This window comes from Plectrocnemia conspersa, unplaced genomic scaffold, assembly GCF_051122295.1.
Source record: "Plectrocnemia conspersa isolate PC_06_02 unplaced genomic scaffold, ASM5112229v1 ptg000006l, whole genome shotgun sequence".
Classification (NCBI taxonomy): domain Eukaryota; kingdom Metazoa; phylum Arthropoda; class Insecta; order Trichoptera; family Polycentropodidae; genus Plectrocnemia; species Plectrocnemia conspersa.
Window position 1 is genome coordinate 16,017,555 of NW_028277170.1, and position 27,479 is coordinate 16,045,033.

At 27.5% G+C, this 27,479-nt stretch overlaps 1 protein-coding gene across 1 annotated transcript in view; it reads right to left on the reverse strand.

The window, feature by feature from the left end:
- Positions 1 to 1,257: 1,257 nt before the first annotated feature.
- The window catches only part of Ccn (cellular communication network factor protein Ccn), a 75,860-nt gene continuing 49,638 nt past the window's right edge, over positions 1,258 to 27,479 (reverse strand). Inside the window, exons 6-7 of the mRNA XM_088188394.1 lie at positions 3,105 to 3,257; positions 1,258 to 1,614 (exon numbers count right to left, since the gene is read on the reverse strand). Of these exons, the coding sequence (XP_088044520.1) occupies positions 1,258 to 1,614; positions 3,105 to 3,257 (510 nt within the window). The remainder of the gene's footprint in view (positions 1,615 to 3,104; positions 3,258 to 27,479) is intronic.

Sequence of the window (27,479 nt, forward strand, 5' to 3'; positions counted from 1 at the left end):
AATTAATAAACCGCGACATATTTGTAAATAATATAAAATACTTTTAATAATGAAAATAGAAAAAAAATATTTAAACCACATACAAAGTAACATATTTTAAAATTTATGCTAAAACTAAATACTACATAAATCCATAATGTGCATATGTGATGAAAAGTTTTACAAGTATATATGTGAATTTTAAAGAAAACATCAACAACAATTCAATTAGTGCCGGAATTGCTTTGTCAACAATTTAATAGGTTTTATACTTTAAAATTTGACTTGAGTTTATAATTTTGTTGAAAAAAATATCCCACAAAAGTCTTCACTATTATTTCTGAAAAAGTATCCACATTTATTTTTATATCAATATTCGTTCTACACACTTATTAAAAACAGTTATACTGACACTACTTAGTTAAGGAATGTATTTAATAAAAAATAAAAATTGTTGCAATTTGTGCTTGTACATAAAATTAAAAACTAAAATTGTATTAAGTAAATCCAAATGTTGATTTCCTTACATGGTTAAGTATATGATTGATAAATAAATTTTAGAATATGATATGTAAATATTAATAGATATGGTATTATATAATTGTTTACGTAAATTGTTGGACCACTCCGATCACCATACTTATAGAAAAGTACAGATTTTATAATATTTAACGTAAGTCTCATCAAATTTTATTAAAGGGAATTTAAACCGATATTAATTAATTTATATTGTACTGAATATATCTAAGAGTCAGAGATAGCTATATCTTGATAGAAATTATACACTAGTAATAATATACAGATTAAGCCGTTATGTGAATTTATGCAGCTCTAGTCAATACTCATTAATAGTGTACATACTGCTAATTCCATAAGTCGATTCTCTCACTGGGAATCAAACTAGTTAAATCAAGGATTAAGCTATTCTGACCATTTTCTATTTTGTTAAATGATTAAAATAATATGACAATTGCACTTCTAATATATTTTTGCATTAAATATTTTATTAAAGCACTGATCTAAGATAATGTAACATAATTTTAAATCAGTGTTTATTTTTTATCAATAAAACAATATTGTTAATCAAATCAAAAAACTCTATTCCTCTCTATACTTTGTATGAGAAAGGTAAAAACAATCACATTTATTGTGAATTCATCACACTTACGATTAAACATTTAGATATCATTTAATGATATTTTATCACACACATTAAAACACACGAAAATACATCAATATTCATAATATATTATATAAATAATTTAAAATTGAATGCTCTTAAGCAGTACGGTGGACACGGTGTAGAATCTTCTCCTTGGGCTCTGCATTTTCGTTACAGATCTTAGTGTTACATTCGCATTTCATGTTCCACTCTACCTTCAGAATGTACACATCGGTAAGAAGATGATAGCGAGGGTAACGGTTAGAATTGACGATTCCGTGGGTTTTACGATGCATATTATGGTGATGAGCGACATGTTCCTTCAATTTATGATGATATGCATGGTGATGTTCAGCTTTCTTGTACTCGCGGGTCCAAAGATCTTCGCCGGGCGTTACGAGATTCAAAAATACTCCATGGATGTCTTCGGTCTCTTCGTCTATGCGAGGAAAGTTGTTGCAGATCATTTCGACCTTAAAAAATAAAACAAATAAGTATAAGTTTGTTCAACACAAACATCTATGTCTCAAAACCAACATCAGACAAGCTACGTTTATATACATATATATGTGTGGCGAACACTCAGCCAGGTATACATCATCTATTGACTCATTTAACTTGGAAAAAAGTGTTAAAAGCGCAATAAAAAATTTTATCAGTATTTGGGTATCAACAAATTTTATAAAAAATATGGAAATACTGTTACAGAAAGAGTTTCTTTAACTAATAATAATATGTACACAGCAGATAAATCACAGATAATGGTTATAATAAAGTTTAATTTCGAATGCAATACTTGCGAGGACTTCAAGCAGCAAATGGAAAACTGTGATGAAGTCCTTAAAAAATACATTCTGTAACAAAATACTTATAAAACTAATTAAATTATTTATATGTTATTAAGAAATATTTTTTATTTTATTATTATTTGTTTCATTAGGAATGATTTTTAAAACTATTTTTAAAAAATTACCCCACTCCCCCCACCTCCACAAATTATTAGATGTAATACACGTCTGGATTTTATAGAGCAATATTAAATTAGGTATAAGATATTATTATATTGGTTTAATTGGATATCTCTGCTGCGCCGACGAGTGGTTATTATTATTATTATTTATTATTCTAATTAATGCGTAAATATAGTACGGACGAATACTTAAAATCCCAAGCCAGTATTTATATAGATATTTAAATTATTAGAAGCAATGTGTGACTTTTAATCTATTTACTAAATAAATATGATGTCTATTGAATAAAGCGCTGATTTCAACTTTTCTTTATTACGTTTATTACTTTTGGTTTGTAACTTGACTTAAATAATAATTAAAATAATGAACAGATGTCGCTAGTTATAATTTATTTTTCAAATATTAAACTTTTAATTTCTATAAAATAAATACAGATAAATTAAATCTTTATTGAGAACTAAATATCCTATTTCTATGCCATAATTTGTGACTTTCTTCGCTGTAGTATGTTTCTCTCTCATGAGATTAATTATTTATTATTAGTTTCAATGTTACAATAAAACTTTGGTCACTTTTTTTAATTTAGTCTAATATAGAAATAATTCCAACCAAATAAAATTGTTTTAATAATCATGTTTGTAATCTTACATCATTATTTCTTTTGACTAATCTAATGAATGGGTTATGTTACATAACCCATATAGCTACATAGCTTATGTAGCTATTCCATTGCTGCAATGCAACTTTAAAATATAGCAAATTATTAGATAAGAAACAATTTAATTTTATAATAAAATAATTTCAATATTCTATCACTTGCAATTTGAAATACCCATTCCATGTAAAGTTGCATATATTTGCTACTACATCTTATAATATGGTACCTAATGAAGGCGTAAAAAGCATAAATATTATTTGCTACGCAGATGACACATATATTATTGCAGACTTTGATTTTTGTAAAATAGTTAATAATAAAATACGGCCAATACCTTGATAGTAGTAGTCAATGTAGATTTGCAGCAAACGTCGCGTTGAGGGCAAGGTCCACACTGTTTTGGTGAATAAAGCCTCTTGGAGATGCAAGGGCCCATACGTAGACGAAGTCCCTTCGTGTGCTGCGTTTTCTTGCACGTGTGGTGCTTCTGTAAAAAAATATCTAACTTGAAATAGAATAGATACAAGTGAACCCTTAGAAAAATGAATGAAGATTAAACCAATAAATATACTTGATACGATACGTATTAAGCTATATAACTGTTTTTAACCATAATATGTGAAACGTAAATAAATAAAAATAAACGCAAATAGGAGATACGATCGCATTTGATTAACGTGTTTTTAGCTAAAAGAATCAGATAAATAAATTGCGTCTTTACGACGAATCTGTGATAGAAAAAAGTGTTACAAAAATAATTATCTCCTGAAGGTGCTGTAGGATATTTTTGGCGAAATATCGAGACTATAAGTGTTTTATTTATTCATATTTTTATGTATATATTATATTAAAGTTTTATATATAAAAATAATTACTAAATAAATTATGTGTTATAATAACACTTTGTATTTATTTATTACAAAGTTTTCTTATTAAAATATGGTATATGCATACAGCAAGATGCATACGATCATATGGGACGCTTATCGTTAGGTGACATTGAAAAATATCTTAAGTTCGCAAATTTGCAACGTTCAGTAACTATACGGTCGAGCGACGATAAAAAACGTTAACGATTTTTCCGTACAAAGTTAACGTCCGTAACTCAAATTAACGGTTTCCATAGTGTTGTATGTTTGCGAGGCCACTCCTTAATCATGCACGCGATTCGCATTAAGCTGTTTTTTTTCATATATTATTTTTTAAACACACAAACACATACGCACACACGTTGTACAATTACCGTGCGTGAGGTCACGCCGAAGAGCCATTTTTCGGAAAAATCGAACGTTGACCTTCTTTTGCATTTACTGAAAAAATATTATTTGAGAAGATGAGATAAGAATACCCTAGAAATATACTGTTCTAGCTTTTTTCAAATGTGATATGAATAATTATTTTATATATCTAGAAGATAACTGGCTATCCCGAATTAATTGAGATTTAATTTCTGCTGCATTAACAACGAATTCATTCTCTAAATTCCTAATGAAATACAAAATTTATTCGCAAATTTGTATTAAAAATTGCTGCCTTTATTATGATGTTGTATGCATCAGTAATACTTGAATGTGAACTTACATTACATCTATGTATCTCTGCGAGAGTAAATTTTTAACTCTCAGTCTCTCCGGAATCTGCTCCGATGAGTTAAAGTGCCACATCTACATTATTTACTATACTACATTATTTCAAAATACAAAAAAAAAATATTTATCTTTTTATTTTTATACTAAATAAAATAAAATTTATACGAACAAATAAAAATAAATAAATATTTTTTATGCATCTAAAATGTAATGTAATGCCTCTATAATAAAATGTGCCAAAAATATTTATGTTTAAGAAAGTTAAAGAGATACGGTCTAAATGGCTTCTCTAACGTTCGGTAGTATTACGCTCAGAGTAGAATTCATTGTCTAGCTATCACGCATCGTTTCTCTCATCAAAGAGTAGTTTTTTAGTCGGTACTTAACGGTGATTAACGTCTTGGGACGAATGTGCTTTTAGGTGTTCCATGAAATATTTATAATTCAATTGATTTCTCTTGCATAATTGTGATAAATGATTGTTATAATGCTCTTTAATTATAACAAATTATGCAGGTGATTAAAACTGTCACATTTATTATTAAACTTTTATAATAACTTAAATTTTTATCGTAAAATCTGCATTGCATTATTAGCAAATAAATTAAGTAATTTCAAACAAATATATTGATTTACAAAGGCGTTCGATACTATTTTAGATAATATATCAATGAGTAAAAATCACCAAATATATATATTTATAATGAAGGTATTGCAAAATATATAAAATTGTATAATGAATTAATAAATTGCGACAGCGAATATGGCTTGCTTGAGCTATATTTATAATCCTTTATCCAGTGGTTGAATTTGCACTAATTGACTTTTAAATACAATACACGTAGATCTTTTATTATATATATTTTTAGCTAAATTAAGATAGGTATTATTATCTAAAGCTACAATTTTAAATCCTATTATAAAAATCAAGAGAAAAAATGTCTCAAATAGAATACTTATTTTAAAAATTTAATTTATAGAAACACTCAAGACTAATATAATTAAATAGCTATAAAGATTAAATTTGAGAAATTTATTTTTATTATTTTTTGGTTTATTATAAAGCTATTTTTATTCTAGTTAAATATAAAATATTTATTGTTATATTTAAAATATGGAAAGTTTTAGGGTTTGAACTCAATTATCGGTATAAAAACATCACGTTGTCGTTACAGTTTCCACTTGTATAATTTTATTAATTAATTATAGAGCGTGAAAAAATCATTTCTTTTATACTTTCAAAATAACATCAATCAAAAGGCGGTTATTTAAAAATATATACATATAATTTTAAATCAAACAGAAAATAAGTTAGAAATAGAACGACCGTAATAAACTTAATTTTAACTTTGTGATAAAAATAAATTAATTTGTAATTGTGACAAAAAAAGTGTATTATATTCATGCTTAATTATAAAAATAACTACACAAAAACAATTTTTCAGGTTTTGAGGCCGAAGGGGTGTGACTTTACAGCCAACATACACCTAGACGCTGGAAAGGTGGTAACGGTATATTTAGTTAATTTATATAAGCCAACAAAAACGAAATATTGTTGAGGGTAATTTTTTCTATACTCAGAGCTGGTGTAGAAGTGATGTCCTCTGGGTATCTTGTGTTTCGATATCTGCCATATTGTATGTGATGTTCTAATCTCAAATTGCTGGAACGTCTGACTTTCTTATCTCGAATCGCAGGAGTATATCAGGTTTTGACAAAGTGTCACACCTTTTATATACTAGATTCGAGATATCTTATTCACAGTAGTTTTTGACGAAGCGTGAAAAATGGAATGTCCTTTTGTGTGTTAGAACTTTTACCTAAAGAGTTGTTATTTACTTCAAAAGTGTTGCTTAAGAGACACGAGCATTAACTGCACAACTGGCGAACCATATCAAATCTATGCAAAAGATATTTAGTTTGATTTTTATAAGATTATGTATAAATGTAGATTTATTAAAAAAAATGAGTCCTTAACAATTATTATATCAATTAAAAACGTTCTCAATTATTACATATAGGTAATAATTATTTTTCACTTTGCAGTCTATTTTAAACCGTGAAACCGGTATTAGTGCACTTGCAAGTGTCAATTCTCATGAATTGCTTCAAACGTCATGTTCTGGCATAATTCAAGATAGTAATCTGACTTCAAACGAACAGCATCGACTGTAAATTATTTTAGCTTATCCTCAGTCAAATTTAACCATAACCATAAATAATCGGATTTATAAAACAATATATATAACAAGAAGCTAACTATAATTATCACAACAATTACAAAAATAATAGTTTTTTTAGACGTTGCTATATATATTTTTCTGTTTGTTTTTACCTTCTTTACGTTCTATTTTTCATAAATTTTAATTAAAAGTCTATTAGCTTTTTAGTATTTGTGCAAGTTTTATGCTAATCTTCAACTCTTTACTGCCAATTTTTTGGGTTGTATCAGACTTTCGATATATTTTTTTTAAATTTCACATTAATTTCAGAAGCTTTTGTAAGCCTTTAAATAATTATATAGTCGTGTTTATGAGCAAAAATAAATAGTCTTATCCTTTAAAGTTGTGTCTTCATAGATATTAGTAACTATTATACGTCAGCTCGTTTTAAAATATATATTCAATTACTTTTAATACTCGCCATTTTAAAACAGGATGACGGATCAGCAGATCCTTAAAATTGCCGCCCCCCCCCCCATACATTTTTGTATGGTCATAAAATCAGCATTTCTAAAAATAATTAATTGGTTATGGTTAAGTTCTTGCTATTCGTGGATATATATATATATATATATATATATATATATATATTATAGTGCATTTATGGTTAAGTACCACACTAGATGATCCCATTGCAAATATGCCGCCCCCAAGTAAGTGCCGCCCGGGGCGGCCCGCTCCCCTCGCCCCACCATAGCTACGCCACTGCGGATCAGTGTGGCTAACAAACTTAGCTGTGATATGTACAAGGTATGTTCACAAACTACAGCAATTGTTGTGTCCTTGAAAACCGTTATATACCATATAGATTAATGTAAAATATGTTACTTATTAATATTAAAAATATACTAATGAGTCAATTTTAATAATTACCTTATAAATATGCAAAAAAATTAATATATTTTATATTTTTATATTATGAGATTTATATTTTTATATTACAGAATTTATTTATAGTATTAGTTAATTGGCTTGAGAATTTTCTTGAGGTTCTGAGAAAAAATAAGCTCTTTGAAGTTTTAAATCAATTGTACAGCAAAAACACGTGCTGATTAATTAATTTATATAAATAAATATAATAATTTTTGTACAACATTATTTAAGATATGCAAATAGACCGTTTTATAGAAGCAAAAAAATACATTGAAATACAATACTTTTTCTTTACAAACGATTAGCTTTTAGTGTCTTATGATCATTTAAATTTTTTTCACAAAAATATATTTATTTTTCCAAAGGCACTGATAAATTGCTTTTTAACCTTATTTTAAATATACAAATTGTTAGTATTATATCAGCAGTAAAAATTCTGTTTTATAATCATTTCTATTTTTGTAACAAAATACTATTATGTATTAAATTAATTAAATAAAAAAAAAAATTTGCCCTTCAACCTTATTTTAGATGTGAAAATAAATTACATCAGCAGCAGAAATTCATACTAAAACTTTAACTTAGTGTCTTATTATTTTTTCTATTTAATATTTGATTAATACAATAAATCAAATTTATTAGATTTTGACATTTCTTATATACCAAAACAGCAATAAATATACATCTGAAAATCTGAAATTCGGCAGAAGAAGACCACTGATTTTTTAATTGATTTAATACGTCTTCAATCACTTTTGGCAAGTTTTGTTGAACCAACAGCAAAGGTTACGTCCCGCCCGTTTTACTGTTTTATTTTCTAACCTCTTGTCTTTCACCAAAATGGTGACAAAATCTCTAAATGCAAGAGCTCAAGTAAATGTATAGTCGCATATACCGATTTTTAAATGGCTTTTAAGAAGGTTTGTCATAATTGAAAAAATTGTCGGACCTTGATTACATCGGATATTTTATTTCCAGTATTCTCAAGTTAGATAATTCGTACCTAATGACGGTATTTTACCCCTTCGGGGGTTTTTCAATGGTCCAACCTGAGCTTCACGCTTATTTTTTTAGATAAAAAAATTCAAGTTTATTTTTTTGCCAGATGAAATAATAGTTTAAATGCAGCCAATATGCTGCTGACTTTTTCTCTCTACATAGTGATTTAGACTCTATGGTGATGAGTGAAAAGTGCTATATTATGGTATTTTGCCTTAGTATAAATTTAATATTACTTCAGCAAGGATTTAATGCACATATGCAAATCCCAGAAAAAAATACATAAATCAGCGTTTGCTAAGTGACTGCTTTGTTAAAATAAATAAACTCTTAAAATGCTGACAAAACATGCACTAGATAATATCAAATTTGCATATTAATTGCTATTGAAACATATTCAAAAATATTTGATTAGTTTTGCTCTGCAATTAAATAAAATAGCTAACAACTTGCTACATATTCATGTATCACATTATTATAATAATAATATACGGAAAAATAATAAATATTGTATTGTAAGTGTATTGAGTAAGTCATGCGCATCATCCAAAAATATATTTTTGCTCACTTTATCTTTGTTATAAATATTTAATTATTATCTTGAAAAAAGTATTGACTGGAAAAAACTTCCAGCACATTTAAAAATTCATTCACGTTAGTCAATCGCTTTCCGCATAGATATTTTTGCAAACTACAGAAAACGTAGTTCAGTCTATTTTTTTTTGTTTAATAAAACCTATTTTTGCATTTATTAAGTTACAATATCTAGTTTTGCCTGGGTTGATATATTTATGTAATTTTTTACACATTATTTTTATCTAACATAATCAGTGGACTATTACCTCCATTATTAATTAGAGCATGGTTGGAAGATGTTATCGTTTATATTTTTTAAAAAATCGTCTTCTTTCAGATTTGAAGGGACTTGAACTACTGTTTTTACTATATTTTAATATTTCTTTACAATGTGTATTTTGTTTTAATCTACAGTCTTCTTCTGCAGATTTTTTTACTAGATCATTGCCTATGATTTTATTCAAATTTAAATATCTTTGTAATGATTAGATGCTTAAAAAATATATTTTAAGTGTGTTTTGAGATTCAAACATAGTTTGTAATAAATAAATAATTCCATTTATTTTAGAGCGAATTTTAAAAATTAGTTTCACTATTTCCACGACTTAATACACGTTTAGATTCATGATAATGTGGAAAATTTTTGCATGTAACAACAGCTCATACTGTACTCTACAAGACTGTTGAAGAGGTTAGAAGCTCTTGAGGCGAACGTGATACATATGTTCATATGTGTGTGTAGTACCATTTTTTTAATATCGTGTAGAAAACGCAATTACGCTATGACACTAATTATTCAGTGCTGCTAAAATTGTATTACAGGTAATTGATATTCCGTCCAGCCCGCAGACGTTTCCATTTTACATATCTCCCGGTCAGTTTTAATTGAGTTTGCTGCTGCATGTGGGAGGGGGGGAGGGAAATTGAAAATTATGTTACGCTGTTGCCAATATCTACGAAAGTAATTTTGTGGTCTTTCAGACTAAATATGTCTCGTGGAAGGAAAGAAATAACATTAAAACGCTTGTAATAACTGGGAGCATCGAAGGCAACAACGAAGAAAGATTTCCCTTGAGATGGACACTCAAGTTAAAAATATTAGAGACCCAGCTTTAAAAATAGTATTTACAATATTGTACTTATTAGTCAATATCATTATTATTGAGAAAATATTTATATGAAAGTGATTATGAATATCTAAGAACAATCTTAAAATCTGTTTATGTTTAGTTTTTTTTGTTTCGATTTATGAACCTGAATGCCTGATGCCATTAGAAACATAGTAAGCAAAACTATTGCCTAACCCAAGGTACATGGTTGCTTAAATTCCTATCTCAAAAGAATGGGTAAAAAAACTTCTCCCGAGTGTGACTATTGCAAAGAAGTAATCGACGATAAAGTAAGCGTGAAAGTAGTGCGGAAAATACCTGCCTTACATAATTGCACTAGATTTATTTTAGGAGTATGTTAAAAAGAGAGAGGAACAGGTTAAAGTTCAGCTACCCCTTAAAGATATGCGTTCATCGGATACCTGTTGGTAGTCAGTCAAAATAAAAATGTTAATATAAAATAAAACCTTAGTGGTAACAGTTTCACAATTTGCAGAAAAGAAAAAATAAATACATAAGTATATATATAATGAATTATGTGTTAATTTAAAAATATTTTGCTAAAATCTAAAACCCTTACAATGTCTTCTTTAGTCTCAAAGGCAATATGTGCTTTGGCATTTTATGCTTACATTTAAATTTAAGGTTGTTTCTATCAGTCTTTGATACATAAAATTGGTGAATTGATGTCGTTAATATTTTTTGGTATTAAAATACTAACCATTATCTATTATTTTTTGGTATTTGTGAGTTATTATGATTTTTTCAGGTGTATAAAAAGCTGTACATTATTTTTATAGATTTATTTTGAACGATAATTTAGAAACAATATTATTCTGGCACAACTCACATGCTTAAATGAATCTGATTGGATTTTATTTTTTGTAATAAGCGTGCTCGTTCTAATGAATATTGATCAAAGGGCTGCTATTGCAGCAAGCCTTATAGAGCAAAGTTCCAAAATGTGCTAGTAAAATTTTACATTGAATTACAGGTTTTTTAACGCTTTCCTTTATATATTACTGCCCTGTTATTTATTCGCGATTGATAAAATATCATATGCACTAATTAAAATAGCTTTTACATCAACCTACGGGAGTAAATATGTATTTTAAAAATAATTTAGGGCAAACTGATCAAATATACATTTCAAACATTAAACTGTACGTTAAATATACAATCACACGTTTTTTATAAAGTTGTTTTAGTATGCAGTAAATTATGTTTACTGTAAATTAAGTATTTTACTATATTTTTAAATACGATTTATTGCTAAAAATTAAAAAAATATATAGTAATATGGAAATTATTGAGAAACACCGCCTGAGATCAAAGCTCTCTGACAAGGCAATGTATTTAACATTCGCATTTCATTGTATGTGAAGGGAGAAAATAAGGGTTGGTTATAAAAATACATACATATCACACAAATTCAGACCAACTTCCGTTCGACAAAACTTTACAATTTAAAAAAGTTTTAGAGATGAATCAAACACATTGTCGCATCTGTGTAAATATTTTTTATGTTGCTTGATATGAAGCAAAACATGTTTTACTTCGTTATAGAACATTAAAGTTATCCTATTTACTGATCCCTCTGAAAGTATGAAATAAATTATATCACTGCGAAAATATACATATTTTATCATAACATTTTCTAAGACGCCAGAAATGAGAATGTATTTTGACATTTAATTAGCACAAACATAGCTTTAAAGAGAAAACAATTATTATAAAAAGTATCTTTTTGTATTTTCCATGAAATAAAAAAAAAATTGATTGTAAAAATAATTCATATTTACACATATATAATTAAATTCCCATATTCAAAGGTAGAAGGCTATTTAATACTAACAAGCTTAATATTTTTTAAGTTGTGAAAGTCATTGCTTTTGATTGTAGGTTCAAATTTGGCATTTTGCTTTTTCAATGTTTTTAATTTCTTAAAAAATGCGAATTTTAATTTTCATATTTTTGACAAATTTTTATAAATAAAAAATATATGTAGTATATAGTATGTGATTATATTAATACAAAAGTTTATTATTGCAGATAACTTTATATTATATTTATATTAAACGGAACAAACTTCAATAGTATAACGAATTGGTATAAGGCACTTGGATTGATTATAGAACGTCAAGTTAGAAAAGAATTTCAGGATCTTGTATTTATACTCAAATTGTAGAAAATTTGGCATTAATACCTGTTGCTACTTTACATTTTTTATATTTCAAACAATATAAAGATAAAAAACCGTTTTGGATTATTGAAAAAACTGTGGAAAGCCCCATAATTTTTTGCAATCTTCTGATTCTACGCGGAGCGATTTATTCTTATTTGATTAGAAATGTAGTTCTTAAATTAGCAAAGCAAATATAATGCCAATAAAAGTAGTTGAGAATTTTTTTTGGAATTTGCCTTCATAAAAACTTGCAAGAAAGCTATTATATTTAAGCGTCTGGCACGGGCCCACCTTTTCTTATTTAGCGATTTAGATTAAAAAAATAACTATATAAAATATTTTCAAAACTACGAACTAATATTTATGTCGTTCTATTTTTGTGATAATCGAAGTAATATTTCGAAATCTAATCTCATAAAACTGACACTAAAACAAATATTTTTTTTATTATTGAGAAACTATCAACAATCTCGCAATAGTTTTTATAAAATCTAATAAAACATTCACACTCAATATAGCAAATATTTAAATAATTTTACTGATATCTCTATTAAAATAATCTAATTTATTCGTGCTATATAGGGATTCCAATCCCGGGCCAAAATTTTGATCCCGGTATTTCGGTATTGCAATTAGTCGATCCCGGGATCCCGGGACCAGTCCCGGGATAATTTTCATGTTATTTTATCGATAAAAATAATTTAAAATGAATAATACAATATATTTTTACATGTTTTTTATAACGTACAATGTATAAAGTACGTATAATTTTAGTCTTGGGCTTAAAATAGAAAATAGTATCAAAAAAATAAAAAAGGGAAGGTCTTATATATTTATTTGAGAAGATAAAAATGAACTTTTGACAATGTATGTACATATGTACATTCATAGACACAATTAATTGAAAACATTATTTTGAATAAAACTCACGTAGTAACATCAAAGCATCAAGTGTTTTATCATTTAGCCTTGATCTGATTTTGGTTCCAAAGCAGCCTGCTGCTGAAAAAGCACGTTCAGACTCACAGCCTCAAAGATTCACAGATGACACGTGCAACTCGCGCAAGTTTGTACACGAAATATAACGATGTTGTCAATAATAATTCGATTGTGCTTCATAAATCAACCAATCCGAAAAATTCGGGATTATGTTTTATAATCCCGGGACTCATCGGGTATTGAAAATCATTCGGGATCCCGGGATTGGAATCCCTAGTGCTATATAATCAGTACAAATACCTATATAATTTTTTTGGCAGTAACAAAACGAACTTTTAATCGATTTATATATTAATATTTTGATAGAATTGCATCCATCTGAAATATACACAACTTTAAAAATTTTGGGTAATCGATCAAACATGAAACTCAAAACTAATATGCTAATGATTTTTCTCGAATTCAATTTTAAATATCAGTTTTTTAAAATATATTTATGTGTATACTATGTACATAAGAGCTATTGTATTGAATTTGTATTATAACTGTTGTTTACCACCCTTTCTATACCCTCTCTTCAAGCTTATACACTGTATTATGTCACAAACAATATGTATCATGTTATTATCTTGTTGTGTGTAGATGTAATATGTATCACACACTTTCCTAATAAATGTACTATGTGTGTCAGTTCGCACGGAATTGAAAGATCGTCTTGATGCAGACTTCATGGGCAAAATTATAACTGGAGATGAAAACGACCCTGAGACAAAAATTGATTTACTCTTTCAGTATAGATTTACCTTTTTGTATCGCATTGGACTTAAGTATTTATTTATACGATTATTTATTGTGCAATAATATTTTGAAAGGTTTTCAACTAACCATTAGTCATAATTTAAATGTCACTATAACGACCACTTAAACACAAAAAAAGAAAGGCTCACCATCAACCATACACTAAAGTTTTAAATACACATCACACAACGAAAGAGAAATCTCAGTATCGTGCACAAAAATCACTTTTTATAAAAGAAGCGCGCCACAGAAACAATAAATTGTCGCTTCGTATAATACCATCGATTTTCGCAACTTACTGGTTACCATGACATTATCACCCATTATCACCACCAATAAAAGCTACCCTATGTATGAGAAGACACGCGCCAGACAATACATTCGGCCCTATATATAAAATACCATTGCTCTTTGAACTCCCTGATTAACGATCGCTGAAGTAGCCGTCTAGACCATGTTTTCTCTTAATGCATAAATACATTATGAAGGTGTGCTTAAGAAGCGATACAATTCGTTCGTAAACACTTTATTTGCGACTCGCCAGAATTTTAAATATGGAGACATATGGAAGACTCAGGAAGACCATCACAGACTCTACATTAGTTATTGAACACCATTTTTGATAGTATGGTAAATTGTAACTAATAAATAAACTGTTTATCTATTCCGGCGTTTATTTGGTTGCAAAGGCACAACCCTTAAACCGCAAAATCCGAAACTGTTATATTAATAAATATATATTAAGAATGGTTTTCAAGTATTTAAACTTTGTCATGCCAGCCAACAAAGTATAAATGAATCGAAAGCATTTCTATTTTTAGTCGTTCTGCTGGTTTTAATTACACTTATATGTAGTAATAATGGATCAGTTTGTCCGGAGCTTAACTAAGTTATAAATATATAGTCCTTGTCATATGCCTTCCACAATCGTGAATCGAATATGCCTCTATTATATTTTTATTATGTATGCCTCTATTATCTGTATGCATGCATAGGGTTCTGGCTCCGCTTTGAAGTGGTTACTATTGCAGGTAAAATACGCCATCAGGTATAAACCTCAATTTTTGCCCCTTGGCAATAATCGATAAGCGTTTCCATTCTTCAGCGAGAATTAGATTACCCTTGACCTCATTCGTGAGAATCGTTTTTGCCCACGTGGTTATTTGCCAATCGATATGTTTTCTTTCGTACATAAGCCATTGATGTGCACCTTCATCATATTCGGAGCATGAAAGCTTAGTGCACGGATGTACATGAAAAATACTCCAAGGAGTGTAATATTTGTTTCTAGAGTTTGTTGACTGTGCATTAAATCCTTGCTGAAGTAATATAAAATTTATACTAGCGCATAAAAATGTTATGAATCGCAAATAAACACAAATAGTAAGCGTGTAAACAGAAATTAAGTCATAAAAGTGCACTTTAATAAAATATACTCTTAAAGCTTACATATTTCTAGAAGTAACGTGGATGCCACTCAAAGGTCATTATGAAAAGCAATGTTACTTTTATTACGAAACGTTAAAAGACAACGTCATATTCGACATAAAACATCGATCGCTGTATACAAATTGCATAAAAACATATGCACTTTACAATAATGGATTTCAAGTCGAGCACGAATATAGTTCCACTTATCTTTCTCTTGAAACGATGTGTAAACTGAATTACTTATTTACAAAACGGATAACGAAAGCACCGCTATAATCAACTATTAAATATAAAATGATGCATTTATTTATTTTAATTTAATTAAAACCATCGTGATGGTCAAAACACAATATACAAAAAATATAAATAAGAATAAAAATAATACATGGTAAGAAAAAAAAATATTAAATAATATGATACGAATCGGACCAGCTTCTCGTAGCTGACATTAGGTAGATAAATGTGCAATGTCAGTGTATTAAGGAGCCGGATGGCGACAGCTAGTGCGGACGGTCTGGCCCTAAAGAGCATTAAAAGAGGACACGATCGCGATTCTAAAGGGCGTTCCGGAACCCAAAACTGATTGTCGGCAACACCTTTCAGTAGCTTGAAGAAATGCTTAGTGACCTATAACTATTTGCGAGAACTCAGCGAATCATAGAAATTAACATATTTGATAGTGGCTTAGAAATTACTAAACAATTTTCTTTCAAACGTTTTTATTGAACAAATAAATCATCGGTGATCAATTGTAGAATCGGTGAACTATCCGTTCGACAAATTGCGAGGTCGGTGAATTTTTCATTTGATGAATTTGCCAGTCAGTGAACTTTCCTAGAGCCCCAGGATTAGATACCCTAGATGCAACAAATTATAAACATTTGTTTATATATAAATAATCAAGTTAAGTGGCAAATGATTAAAAAAAATTATATTAACACAAGATATTATTTACAATACAATATTAAAATACATTTATAATAATTTAATTTGTTTGAAATGTAGCTTCTATCATATAATTATCATAATGAGATGTACGACTTACAGTAGCAATTAGTATTGAAGGAGAACAAACAAAAATATTCCAATAGGGAAAAGTATCATACATAGCCACCAGCGCAAAGCTCATTATATAAGCTCATAAAATTACATGTATTTTAACGAAACTATATGGGCCTTAAAAATCAGTTTAATTTGTTAGTGAACGATTTCTATATTATAATTTTAAATAAATCAATGAAATTTATAAACGTATTTATTTCACTTTTACACTCTACTAGAATTTAGAGGCTTTATATAAATAAAAAAAATGTAACAATAATTTTATGTGTAAAGTTTTTTACACGCTTTTTAACTAGTTAACTGATGAATAATTTCACTGTAAAAATTGCCCCACTTACGCCTGTAACAAAGTTTGATCTATAATAATAAAATTGTATTATCGAACACGATACGGTACAAAAGCGTTACATTGTTTCTTTAATGCTGAATATATTACATCACACAGCGGTACCTTTATAAATTACATAGCTATACTAAATGTACATATAATATTGTGCACTTTGAGACAGTTTTTATTAAAACAATATTATATAGTGGTTGCTAGTTGCAGTATTATATTATTTACCTTTGTTGTATTATACGAATAAAGTGATACTACAGTTAGAGAAGTATACTATACTCAAACGAAAGGTTTATAAATTACACTCAAAGACTAATGTTTTTGTGAGTTTGATATAAAGATACAAATTAATGATTAGTCTTAACGTCAACACATTATGACATCGAAATCCAAGCGTCTTAATCGAAGCACTCTGAAAAGCCATGATTAAAAGAAGCTCGTCAAAATCGATTGAATCGCATGGTATATTCCATTACATTTTAGTATCCTGTTGTATTTTTCTTCAGTTTGTGTAAGACAATCCAAAGCAAACATATCTTTGATTATGCACCTCGATAACGCACTGGATAATATTTTACTAAAATTGTTGGTCATAAACGACACCATCATAATTCTGCAGCTACCATATTCATTAACTCTTTGAGTAGTGAGTTTTTAGTAATTTTTAATATACACCTGGGAGTAAGTTAATTTTACTTTTTTGTTGTTATTTATTTATTATTGCATTTTTAGTAAATAATAATAAAAAAAACAGTGATTTTATTAGTTTTATTGTTTTGATTTATTTTACTTCTTTTTTGTAAAAATATGATTTAATAATTTATTTTAACACTCTTATATTAATAAATTTATTTTACATATATATTACATATTATTTGGCTTTTGTGGATTTTTTTATATCAAAACATATTCTTTTCATATTTTATATAAAATTAATATAATTTTTTTTTCGTTATGTTAGTTTATTTCGTACTCTTTTATTTATTGGTATTATTTTTTAAAGAAATAATTTAAAAAAAATGTTTTTTCAAGATTGCCCGCCGCACATGTACGGTGATACTCCTCAAAGGGTTAAATATGTATCTTCTGGTAAAGCAAAATTCACTTAATGAGCTGAAGACTACAAACTATCACATTTCTTGCATGCTCTGCTGATTGTAATAACGCTTACATAAATGTATTTTTTCACACAATTATGAATTAAACATTGCTATTATTATTAAATCGCTTTATCACTTTAAAAATATTTAAATCATTATTATAAATAAATTATTTATAATGCTAATTTATTAAATTGTTAATTTCTGTATATCTTTTTATATACAAGGTAAGAAAAATTAATTAGAATATTTTTTTCAAACAGTCAGACGTAATCATCGTAGGTTATTGACACTTTTTTTCGCTGCATGTGTAGCTTTAGCTGCAGCTTTGATGTTTATTCGTGTGTGCTAACACAATATTTTTCTTTCAGAATATCAGGAAAGGAAAGTTATTTTTATTTTGTCATACAACGGTGATTTTAATAATTTTCATGCGCCAAGGTAAAATATTTTTTTTTGCGGAAGAGTGAATTTGCATTCCCTTGATAAAAATAAATAATAAAATGAAATAATTAATATGTGTATAACACTACTCTTATATTATAATTAGGCGTGAAGAGTAAGAATTCTGATTTCTAGTTTGCCATTTCTCGAGTAATTAAAATTATAAAACAGCAATAAATATTCATAAAAAAATATGTTTATATCAAAAAAGGCACCATGAAAATTCTTGCAAAATCAGCAAATTTTTAATGAAAATTAAGTAACACCAAAGAGCTGCTTCATTGAATTTTATAATATTCTCATTAGTTTTTCGAGTTGTTATATTTATTAAATTATAAGCGTAATCTAACAAGTTACTCCAATGAAGAAAACTATACACACTACATAAAAAGATATTACATAAAAAATACTACATAGCAAGTGAGAACAAAATTATATAGAGCTTGATAAAACATTTTCTTATGATTTGCGACAAATAACGACAGCTTATGTAATATAATTACGTAATATAAACAATCGCTGTATAATGCAAATTTTATAAATTTTGAAACATACATTTTTACTAATCTAAATATTTACAAAATACTGCATATAATTATTTTTATTTAAAATATATCTGTCGTTGCAACATTACAACGGTGTTAACACAATCAATAACTACTAAGTAAGTAGTGGGACACTAGAAGACTAAAAATCAGTGACAATCAATAAATGGCACTATGAATCACCTAGCTCAATTTTATTTGAATTAATTAATTAATACGATAATTATTTGCGAGATTAAGATGATCCAGAAAAAACTTATCTCTATAATTAAAAATATACATTATTCACCAGTTCCGATCATCCAATCACGACAAAAATTAAAATACACTACGTGAGATTCGGACTTAGGTCTCTCAAGTATTGCTATAAATAGTATGTCATTTCTGAAAAAAACTGCGCTAAAATTTTAGATTTTTTTTATTTATTTCATACTTTTCGTGATAAACTAAAAAAAATTAAACGCTAACTACACTAATGCATTGTTAACACCCACTTAATACTTAATTCTTAATTAAACTCTCCTACAAGTTTATTTTTAAAATAGCATTAAAAGATTTGGGTTCAAAAAAATAAAAATATTAGTTTATGTTAGAATTTTACAAATCTATTATGGACCTGGCGAAGTTTTTTTTTATGACTGCAAAGGGTTAAAAATACCAATATAAATCCTTTATAAGAACTGAACATGCATAATAGTGTATTTTGTAAATCAGCCAATCACACTACTAATATAAATTGTAGTATGTAGTACTATAAATCAACAGATGGATAATTTCATAGAAAATAGATAAACTTATAAAAAATAATATGCAATATTTTTATATAAAAGCACTAAACAACTACAAATAGCACGACTAATGTATATATATTGTAATACTATGTAACAATATATAGCAAAAGTTATAGAAATTTAACCATTTAAAAATTGAACGATTTATTGTTAAATCCGTTGAGTGAATCCCTTCAAATGTAAATAAACGTAAAATGGTTCAATTCATAAACTCGACATCATAATATCGCAAAATCATTCAAACTCAAAATATCACAGTCTTTGAAACACATTACAAAATCATCTAAAAAATAAAATACAGACCAATATATAAAATAAAAATGTTTTTTTATTGAATATTAAACGTTTACCATATTTATTGTGTTTGTAACGTGTAGTTGCACTATATTGTTTGTATGGACATGGGAGCAGTGTTTGATCATACACCTCCGCTCTGCCTCCCCCTCCCACACTTTTCAACCCAGACATAATTAACTGTTCGATGCACTACCGCTTCATAAATTAAATTTCAAAGTATAAATTTATAATTTTTTACCTCAAGCCACTAGATTTTTGGTTAGCTTGCACAAAAAAATAAAGCTAAACGTTCTTGACATTCGTGTAAATAATAATAGCATAAAAGCAAAATATCCCTATAATACTTATTCCATAAAAAGGATTATTTTATTCTCGATTGTCCTCGGTCGGTGCACAATTATATACCTTCATGCAGTTCATTTCATTCTCTTTGGTTTGCGCGCTTTTAGCATGTACATAATTTACTTATGTGCTATATGATATTCACGAGGACTGATCAAAAAGTTCCATAGCATATAAATTACATACTAATACGGTATCGTAGTTTAAAACATTGCTTAGCGGCAATATTCGGTAATATTTTATATTAATATTCAATAGCAGCAAAAATGTATATTAAATCAATATATTGCAAGGATAGATAAACTTTTAAGGACTGCTGTTGTGAGGGATCTCTAAATTTTGTTTATATTATAATGCAAAATAAATCAGCTTTCCATAATCATAAAAAATCTAAATTAAACCTATTATTATATACACAAATATAAGCAATATCAAGGAATAATAATTTAATTGTTACAAATGTATTTAGTTAATAATGAATAATAAAATATCATATAATTTAAGCCTTAAAAAAATAAAAAAAATAAACTGACCACAAAAATGTTGCTATCACGAGAAAACGCGTGAACGGACCGGACCGTAATATTAATAAGACCCATCTTAACATATGCTTACTTGCTTCAAGTAACAGCATCAATAGTATGTTTTATAATTTGTCATTTAAAATAAAGCTTTTAAAATAATACACATTTTCATATAAATCTTAAAAAATCAGTTTTTAAATACCATCAATTAAAGAACATTGTCATTTTTATACCCGAAATTACTTTATAAATATTTCGTTCAACCATACTAATTCACTAATATTGTGTTTTGAAGATTTAATATTAGCAAAAAATGTGAAATCTCATATTGCTTAGAGGCTTAAAACTCCATATTAATGGTTCCAGATCTTTAGCTAAATGTACTAAAATTTATACTATATCTATTTTTTTTGATATATTTTTTCTTTACTTAGATTTTGATGATTAATAGGTGTTTTAGTTTTTTACTTTAAATGATAATCACTAACGTGTTGTTTTATATTATTTTTTTATATATTGTAACTAATAACAAATTATAAGCATGAGAATAGTTATAAACAAGTAACGTATATTTTGTGTAAAATAGTTATATTATAAAAATAAATGCTTTATACAAAAAACGGTTGAACATATTAACCCATTATGTCATATTGCAACATAAAATTTACAATAAATAAATAAATATTATTATCATTTATAATGTACTACATTGGGTGTCAACAAAAATATGCTGTAAGGAAACTATTACAGTTTAAAGTTTCTTATTTACTTATCTTCACCTCTACCTATCTGGATTTATTGACACTAGAGACAATTTCTGCGTCACTCGTAAATTGCATTTCCAGATCGTTTGAATCACGCTTTAACCACTCCTCGAAAGTATCGACATTTTGAAACCTATTTATATTTTTTATAATTTAAATATTTTATCTCAAAATACAGTTAAACACATTCTGCATTAGCAATAATAACTGAAATTAAGATTCAGATAATTTTTTAATAAAGGGTTTTGAAGAAACCGGTACAATATTCGCGTTTGATTGCTGAAATTACTTTTTGGTCTAAAGATTTATTAAAATATGTATTTATATGAGAAAGAGCAGTACCTAATAACAATAATGCTTTAAGTGATACCCCTTTACATTTAAAATAAATTCTCTTTAAATGCCTTTATTTAGCTGTAATATTATAATTTCAATTCTCTTAAATACTTATGCTACTTAAAGTTACAAATACGTAATACGTTTTTTTAATATTTGTTTTCCTGGAGTGTGATTTATATTTATGTTTTTTTTAGTCTGTCTCATCGGCATTGTTGATTTAATCGAGCTGCATATTCAATACGGAATTTATCAGCATCTTTAACACATCCAATAAGGCGTTCCTTTCGTATTGTAAGTTCCCGAATACCACGTCGTTGATTAAATTTTGTTAGCTATCCAGATCAAATTTTCTCTCAAGAGAGGAATTTAGATTCTCTATAGGGATGAGTTTCCTTCAAACATCTGCCTTTTAGTTTCGAAAATTTAAATATGGCAAATAACCATCAAAATATTCTTATGATTACAGTAGAAAAATTTTGTCTAAAGAAACTTCCATTCAAGATTTCGTAATCACTTTTGCGAGGAAGTAAAGATTCTCTCTATACATAAACGGTTTCAGCAAAAAATCTTGCAAGTTGCTCGACTTTTTTTATGAGGAACGCATTACGCTCTGACGATCTAAAGCACGTTGCTATAAGTATTTAACAAAATATGTATTCGTTACTTAATTTGCATATTTTTGCTTTAATGTTTTTATTAGTTTAATATAAAAAAATCTCAAAAACATTGTAATATTGAAGGTGTCTCTTTCTGGCTAAGTTAGTTTTATTCTACGCTGGTTTGATTGTCGCTAGTAGTAAGTATAATGAAAATGTGGAGATGGAAAGTGTTTGTGTAGGAAGTGGGAAGAGAATCAGCCTGTTACCAGTTCGCTTTGCCCGCTGTAACCTAGTGGTTGTGTTTATGTATCAATCTATCGCGTTTAAAAATTATATTTCTTTAAATATTAAGTGTGTAATACAAAAAAGACAAAAATCCACACGATAAATGTTAAATTACAATTTCTACTACAGCTCAAGTTTTTTTTTCCAAAACACGGTTAGTGTTATGAGTCGATCGGCCCACCATACATACGCTTATAAGACTTGCAATATAGTTAAGGTCAGTATAAGCTTATTTATACAGATTTAAAGTAGAATTTTGGTGACAGTGTAGAATTCTTAAGCACCCTGTATATGTTTGCTAGCAAAATTCAATGTATTCATTTTTTTGCAAAATGGCTACAAGTCTAATAACTTAAGCACTCGTAACTCAGTAGGTTTATATTTTAACAAAAAGATTGCTACATATGAAACGTTTATAAGCCTAAAGTTCATCTAAATAAAATATAAAAAAAATAGTTTTTTGTTTCAAAACAAGCGCTGTATCAGTTCGATCGGACCCCCATACGAGCCATTTTGAGACTTGCAGAACTTAATTGCTTGGTTTTGAAGATTTAAAATTAAATTTTTAGTATCATATAGAGCTATTAAGTACCCACTATGCGTTCTGTATGAAAAAAAATATTTTTTTTTGCAAAATGGCGGCCAATGTAAAAATTAAAAGTGTGATAACTTTGCGAAAATGTCATACACAAAAAGTGTTTAGAAACTAAATTTGCATTTAAAAAGAAAAAAAAATCTTAAAAACAAGTTTTATGGTAAATTGACCGGGCCCTACATGAAGAAGATGTTACAATATTTGTAACTAATCCACGAAAATAATGAAGCAAATTTTTAAAGTCATTTCATTTTTACAATTTACTTTGCGATGTTGTATTTCTTTGAAAGACAGATCTTTGAACAAAGATTTTTGCAGCGATAAATATTAAAATTTAGGGAGATGCATTAAATATTTCAATTCATGCTATGGCGCAAAAAAATCAACATTTTTCTTATCCTAAAATGATAAAACATAAAAATCGGATAAGTTTGTCAAATAATCACATTTAGTCGATTTCGCAGAAATAAAAGTACAAACCCTCCTTTATACCAACCACAGAATCAATGAAAGGATCAAAAATAGCAAATGCAAATTTTACTCAACGATTTAATGTGTTTTAGACTTTACTATAAATTGACTTCTAACTCGTGACTGGGTTTTCATCTTTAAAATTACTTATTTTTATCCTTAAATATAGAAATAGAAACGCGAATGCGATATATTATTGGCACTAATTGTATACCTTAAAAGAAGAGCATTTTATGAAATTATACAAAAATAATTAGAAAATAGATTATTGTGGTTTTATTACTTTTATCATATTAACATTTATAACGACCTTTTGATGTTGGTTTTTAATAAGTTAAACTATAATTCTTATCATATACAATATTATGTGTATTTGCTGCATAATTTTATTTGATTAAACTTATTTACTATTTAATTGAATAATGTCAAATCATACAGATTAATTTACAAACAGTAAGCCGATAAGGCTAAGTATTAATCTTTTAATTGAATATAAGCTTTTAAGTATATTATTTATTACGTATCCAAATATGTTTATGCATTAGTAAATATGCTTTTTGTATGAATTACCTAATAATGAAATTATTATGAACATAATATTACTAATGTTTGCTTATCTGAATTTTATTGGCAAAATTTAATAATTCTATACTGTAAATCTATTTTATTAAACTTTAAGTTTTTTTGGACTAAATTTAAATTAGATTTGTTTTTATAAAAATATTTTTGTGTATAATCTATGTAAATTATTATTATAAATAAATATTACTGTTGTATTATATTCCAACTCCTACATTCTGTATTTTTATTTTTATTTCTTTCAAAAGAAAAATAGTCAGACGATTAATTTGGGTAAATAAATAATAATACAGAATCCATCTTATTATTTTGTATTAATAATTCAAGATCGTCTGGATTATTTTCTTTCGTATAGGAAAAGTAGCAGTGATCAAAATTAATGGTAGTCAGTAAAAGCGAGCTCTGAAGAATATTGTTATAAGAGACGTTCTTAAAAAATATTACCAACAATTAAATTTATTTTTTAATTATCATTGACCTGAATTGATACAAAGTTCATGCAATTCGATGAATTCAATCTCTAGTTTAGCAAATTTGCTTATTTAACTAGACCAATAAAGACAGTTACGTCGTAGTTAATTGTCATATTTCTAGACATAGTTATTGTGCATACATAAATCAACTAAGTCTGCGGTAAAATGTATTATACATACATGCCTTTTAATTTATGACGTGCTTTTAACCATTATACTGATAATTTATCTCTCATATTTTCCTCATTAATGAGGATTGCGACTTACAATTTGTGGTTAATGTACTTTTATACATATAGCTACTACCAAGCTTTAGACACCGTATATTGGAGACTTATGTTACTATTTATTTGATCCATATTAAAGCTCTTCTCAAAGAAAAATGTCAGTTTTATATAAATTCTCCAACATCTCTAATGACTACGAACCTTCTGTTATCCTCCGATATATGTACTTGGAAAATTATAAAAGAAAAAAATATAAAGCCATTAAAAATGTAAGCTTGACGTTGCAAAACTTACCAAAGCTTAGCAGCATTCACGTAGTGCTTACAGCTAATTCTGAGCAATGGGAGAACTACTACCGATGGCAAGATGTGACACAAATGAAGTTTATTATAAAAAATGAGTAAAATACTATCTGACACTTGTTTAAAAATAAATAAATAAATCATTAAGAATTAATGTACGTGGCGAAATTACAGTAAGCGTAGATTTCTATGACATTGTATACCACCGAATAATATTTAAAGTACCGCATGCAAGAATAGAAGTATTAGACAATTCCCCGATAGGCTGAGCTATCTGACTTTTTAATCATTGGTCAGATGTTGTAGCTTAGCCATTATTATATATATATATTGTATATTTTCTGTGCAACGTGCATTAGCATAAAGCTTTTATTCCCAGCACATATATTTAAATAAGTTATTTGAGAAATAATAATAAACTTGCGCTTCCATCTATAACCTCGACGAATAATATAAGCTTTATTAATTTTCATGTGCAGACTAGTTATTGAGGAAGCAATCTTCTAGACGGAAAGTTTGACATTGTTTTTAGATTATTTTCCCCGCAATTCTCTTTGTGCACTTTATTATGCTCCATAATTAATAACAATGTGTTTGATATGCCAATACATGCTTGTGAAGTTTGTAATCAAAATAAGTATATATTATAAAATAATAGCTGTATTAAATATATTTACTATTATTAATCCATTGTAAAATGGTTTACAACATTGTCTGTCATATTATAAGTTGTAACAGGTTGCAAGCTCAGAACGTTAAAACACAAACTATACCGTAACTGTTAATACATAATAATATATTTCACATATTGTAGCAATATCATACAATATGTGAAATATATATGACTCTATGACGTTTATTTACCTTTTAATTAATATACTAGGCAATCCCGAAAAAGTTTTAACAGTCATAGATACCTTAGTACGTATTTTTTTATATCTGTGTTGTGTACATCTACATTCCACATTTCGATATTTAAAAATAAATTGTTGCGAAATTGCCTCTCGATAAAATCAAATAACGTGGCCGGAAGATTTTATCACATCTACCTTATTCACTAAGCCTTGCTCCTTCCAACTACTATTTATTTCGATCGATGCAACACAATTTGAAAAGGGGATAATCGAAATAGGTTTGAGAAAATTATAACTATTTTTTTGTGTGATTTGTTAAGTAACACGATGTTTGATATAAATATTTATATTTAATAGATTTTTTTTATATATTTAAATTTTATAATTTTCCAGAATAAAATTAATTTATTTAAGCAAATAGTGTTGAACGTATAGTGAAAATTTTAACCTTTCATCCTACATAATTATTTGGTTGTTAATAAGCAATCGTACATTCAAACTCTCTTCATAATCGTACTGATTTTCATAGAAGTTTAAGCTTATGTGATCATTGTATAGATTTGGCTCTTGAATATTCTTTTATGCTGATTTTCTCAAGGGTTTGTTTCAATGCGTTTGAAAAAGCGGCTTTGTTTAAATGACTAATAAAAAAATACGAAGCTTTTGATACGTCAGACTTCCAAGCTTATCGGTAAAGTCAAACTGACATAGTAATTAGTAGTCCACTAGAAAATCCTTTTATATTCAGAGCATTTCGAGAAAAAATGAATTAACAACATCCTGAATAGAATTAATTTGAAGGATAAAGCCGTTCCCAGAATATTGAATCACTTCCATCGTAATAATAACATTAACAAAAAAATAGTTTTTAGTTGCTAAATACCTATTTTTATCATAAAATTAAAAGCTAATTGAAAATATTTTAAATATAAAGATCAAGAATCAACTTTAATAACAGAAAAAATAATGTGAAAAAAAACTGTAATTAAAATAAAAGATTAGGATGAAGTTATATGTTAAATTATAATTGTATTTAAAGCTCACACTAAATATTT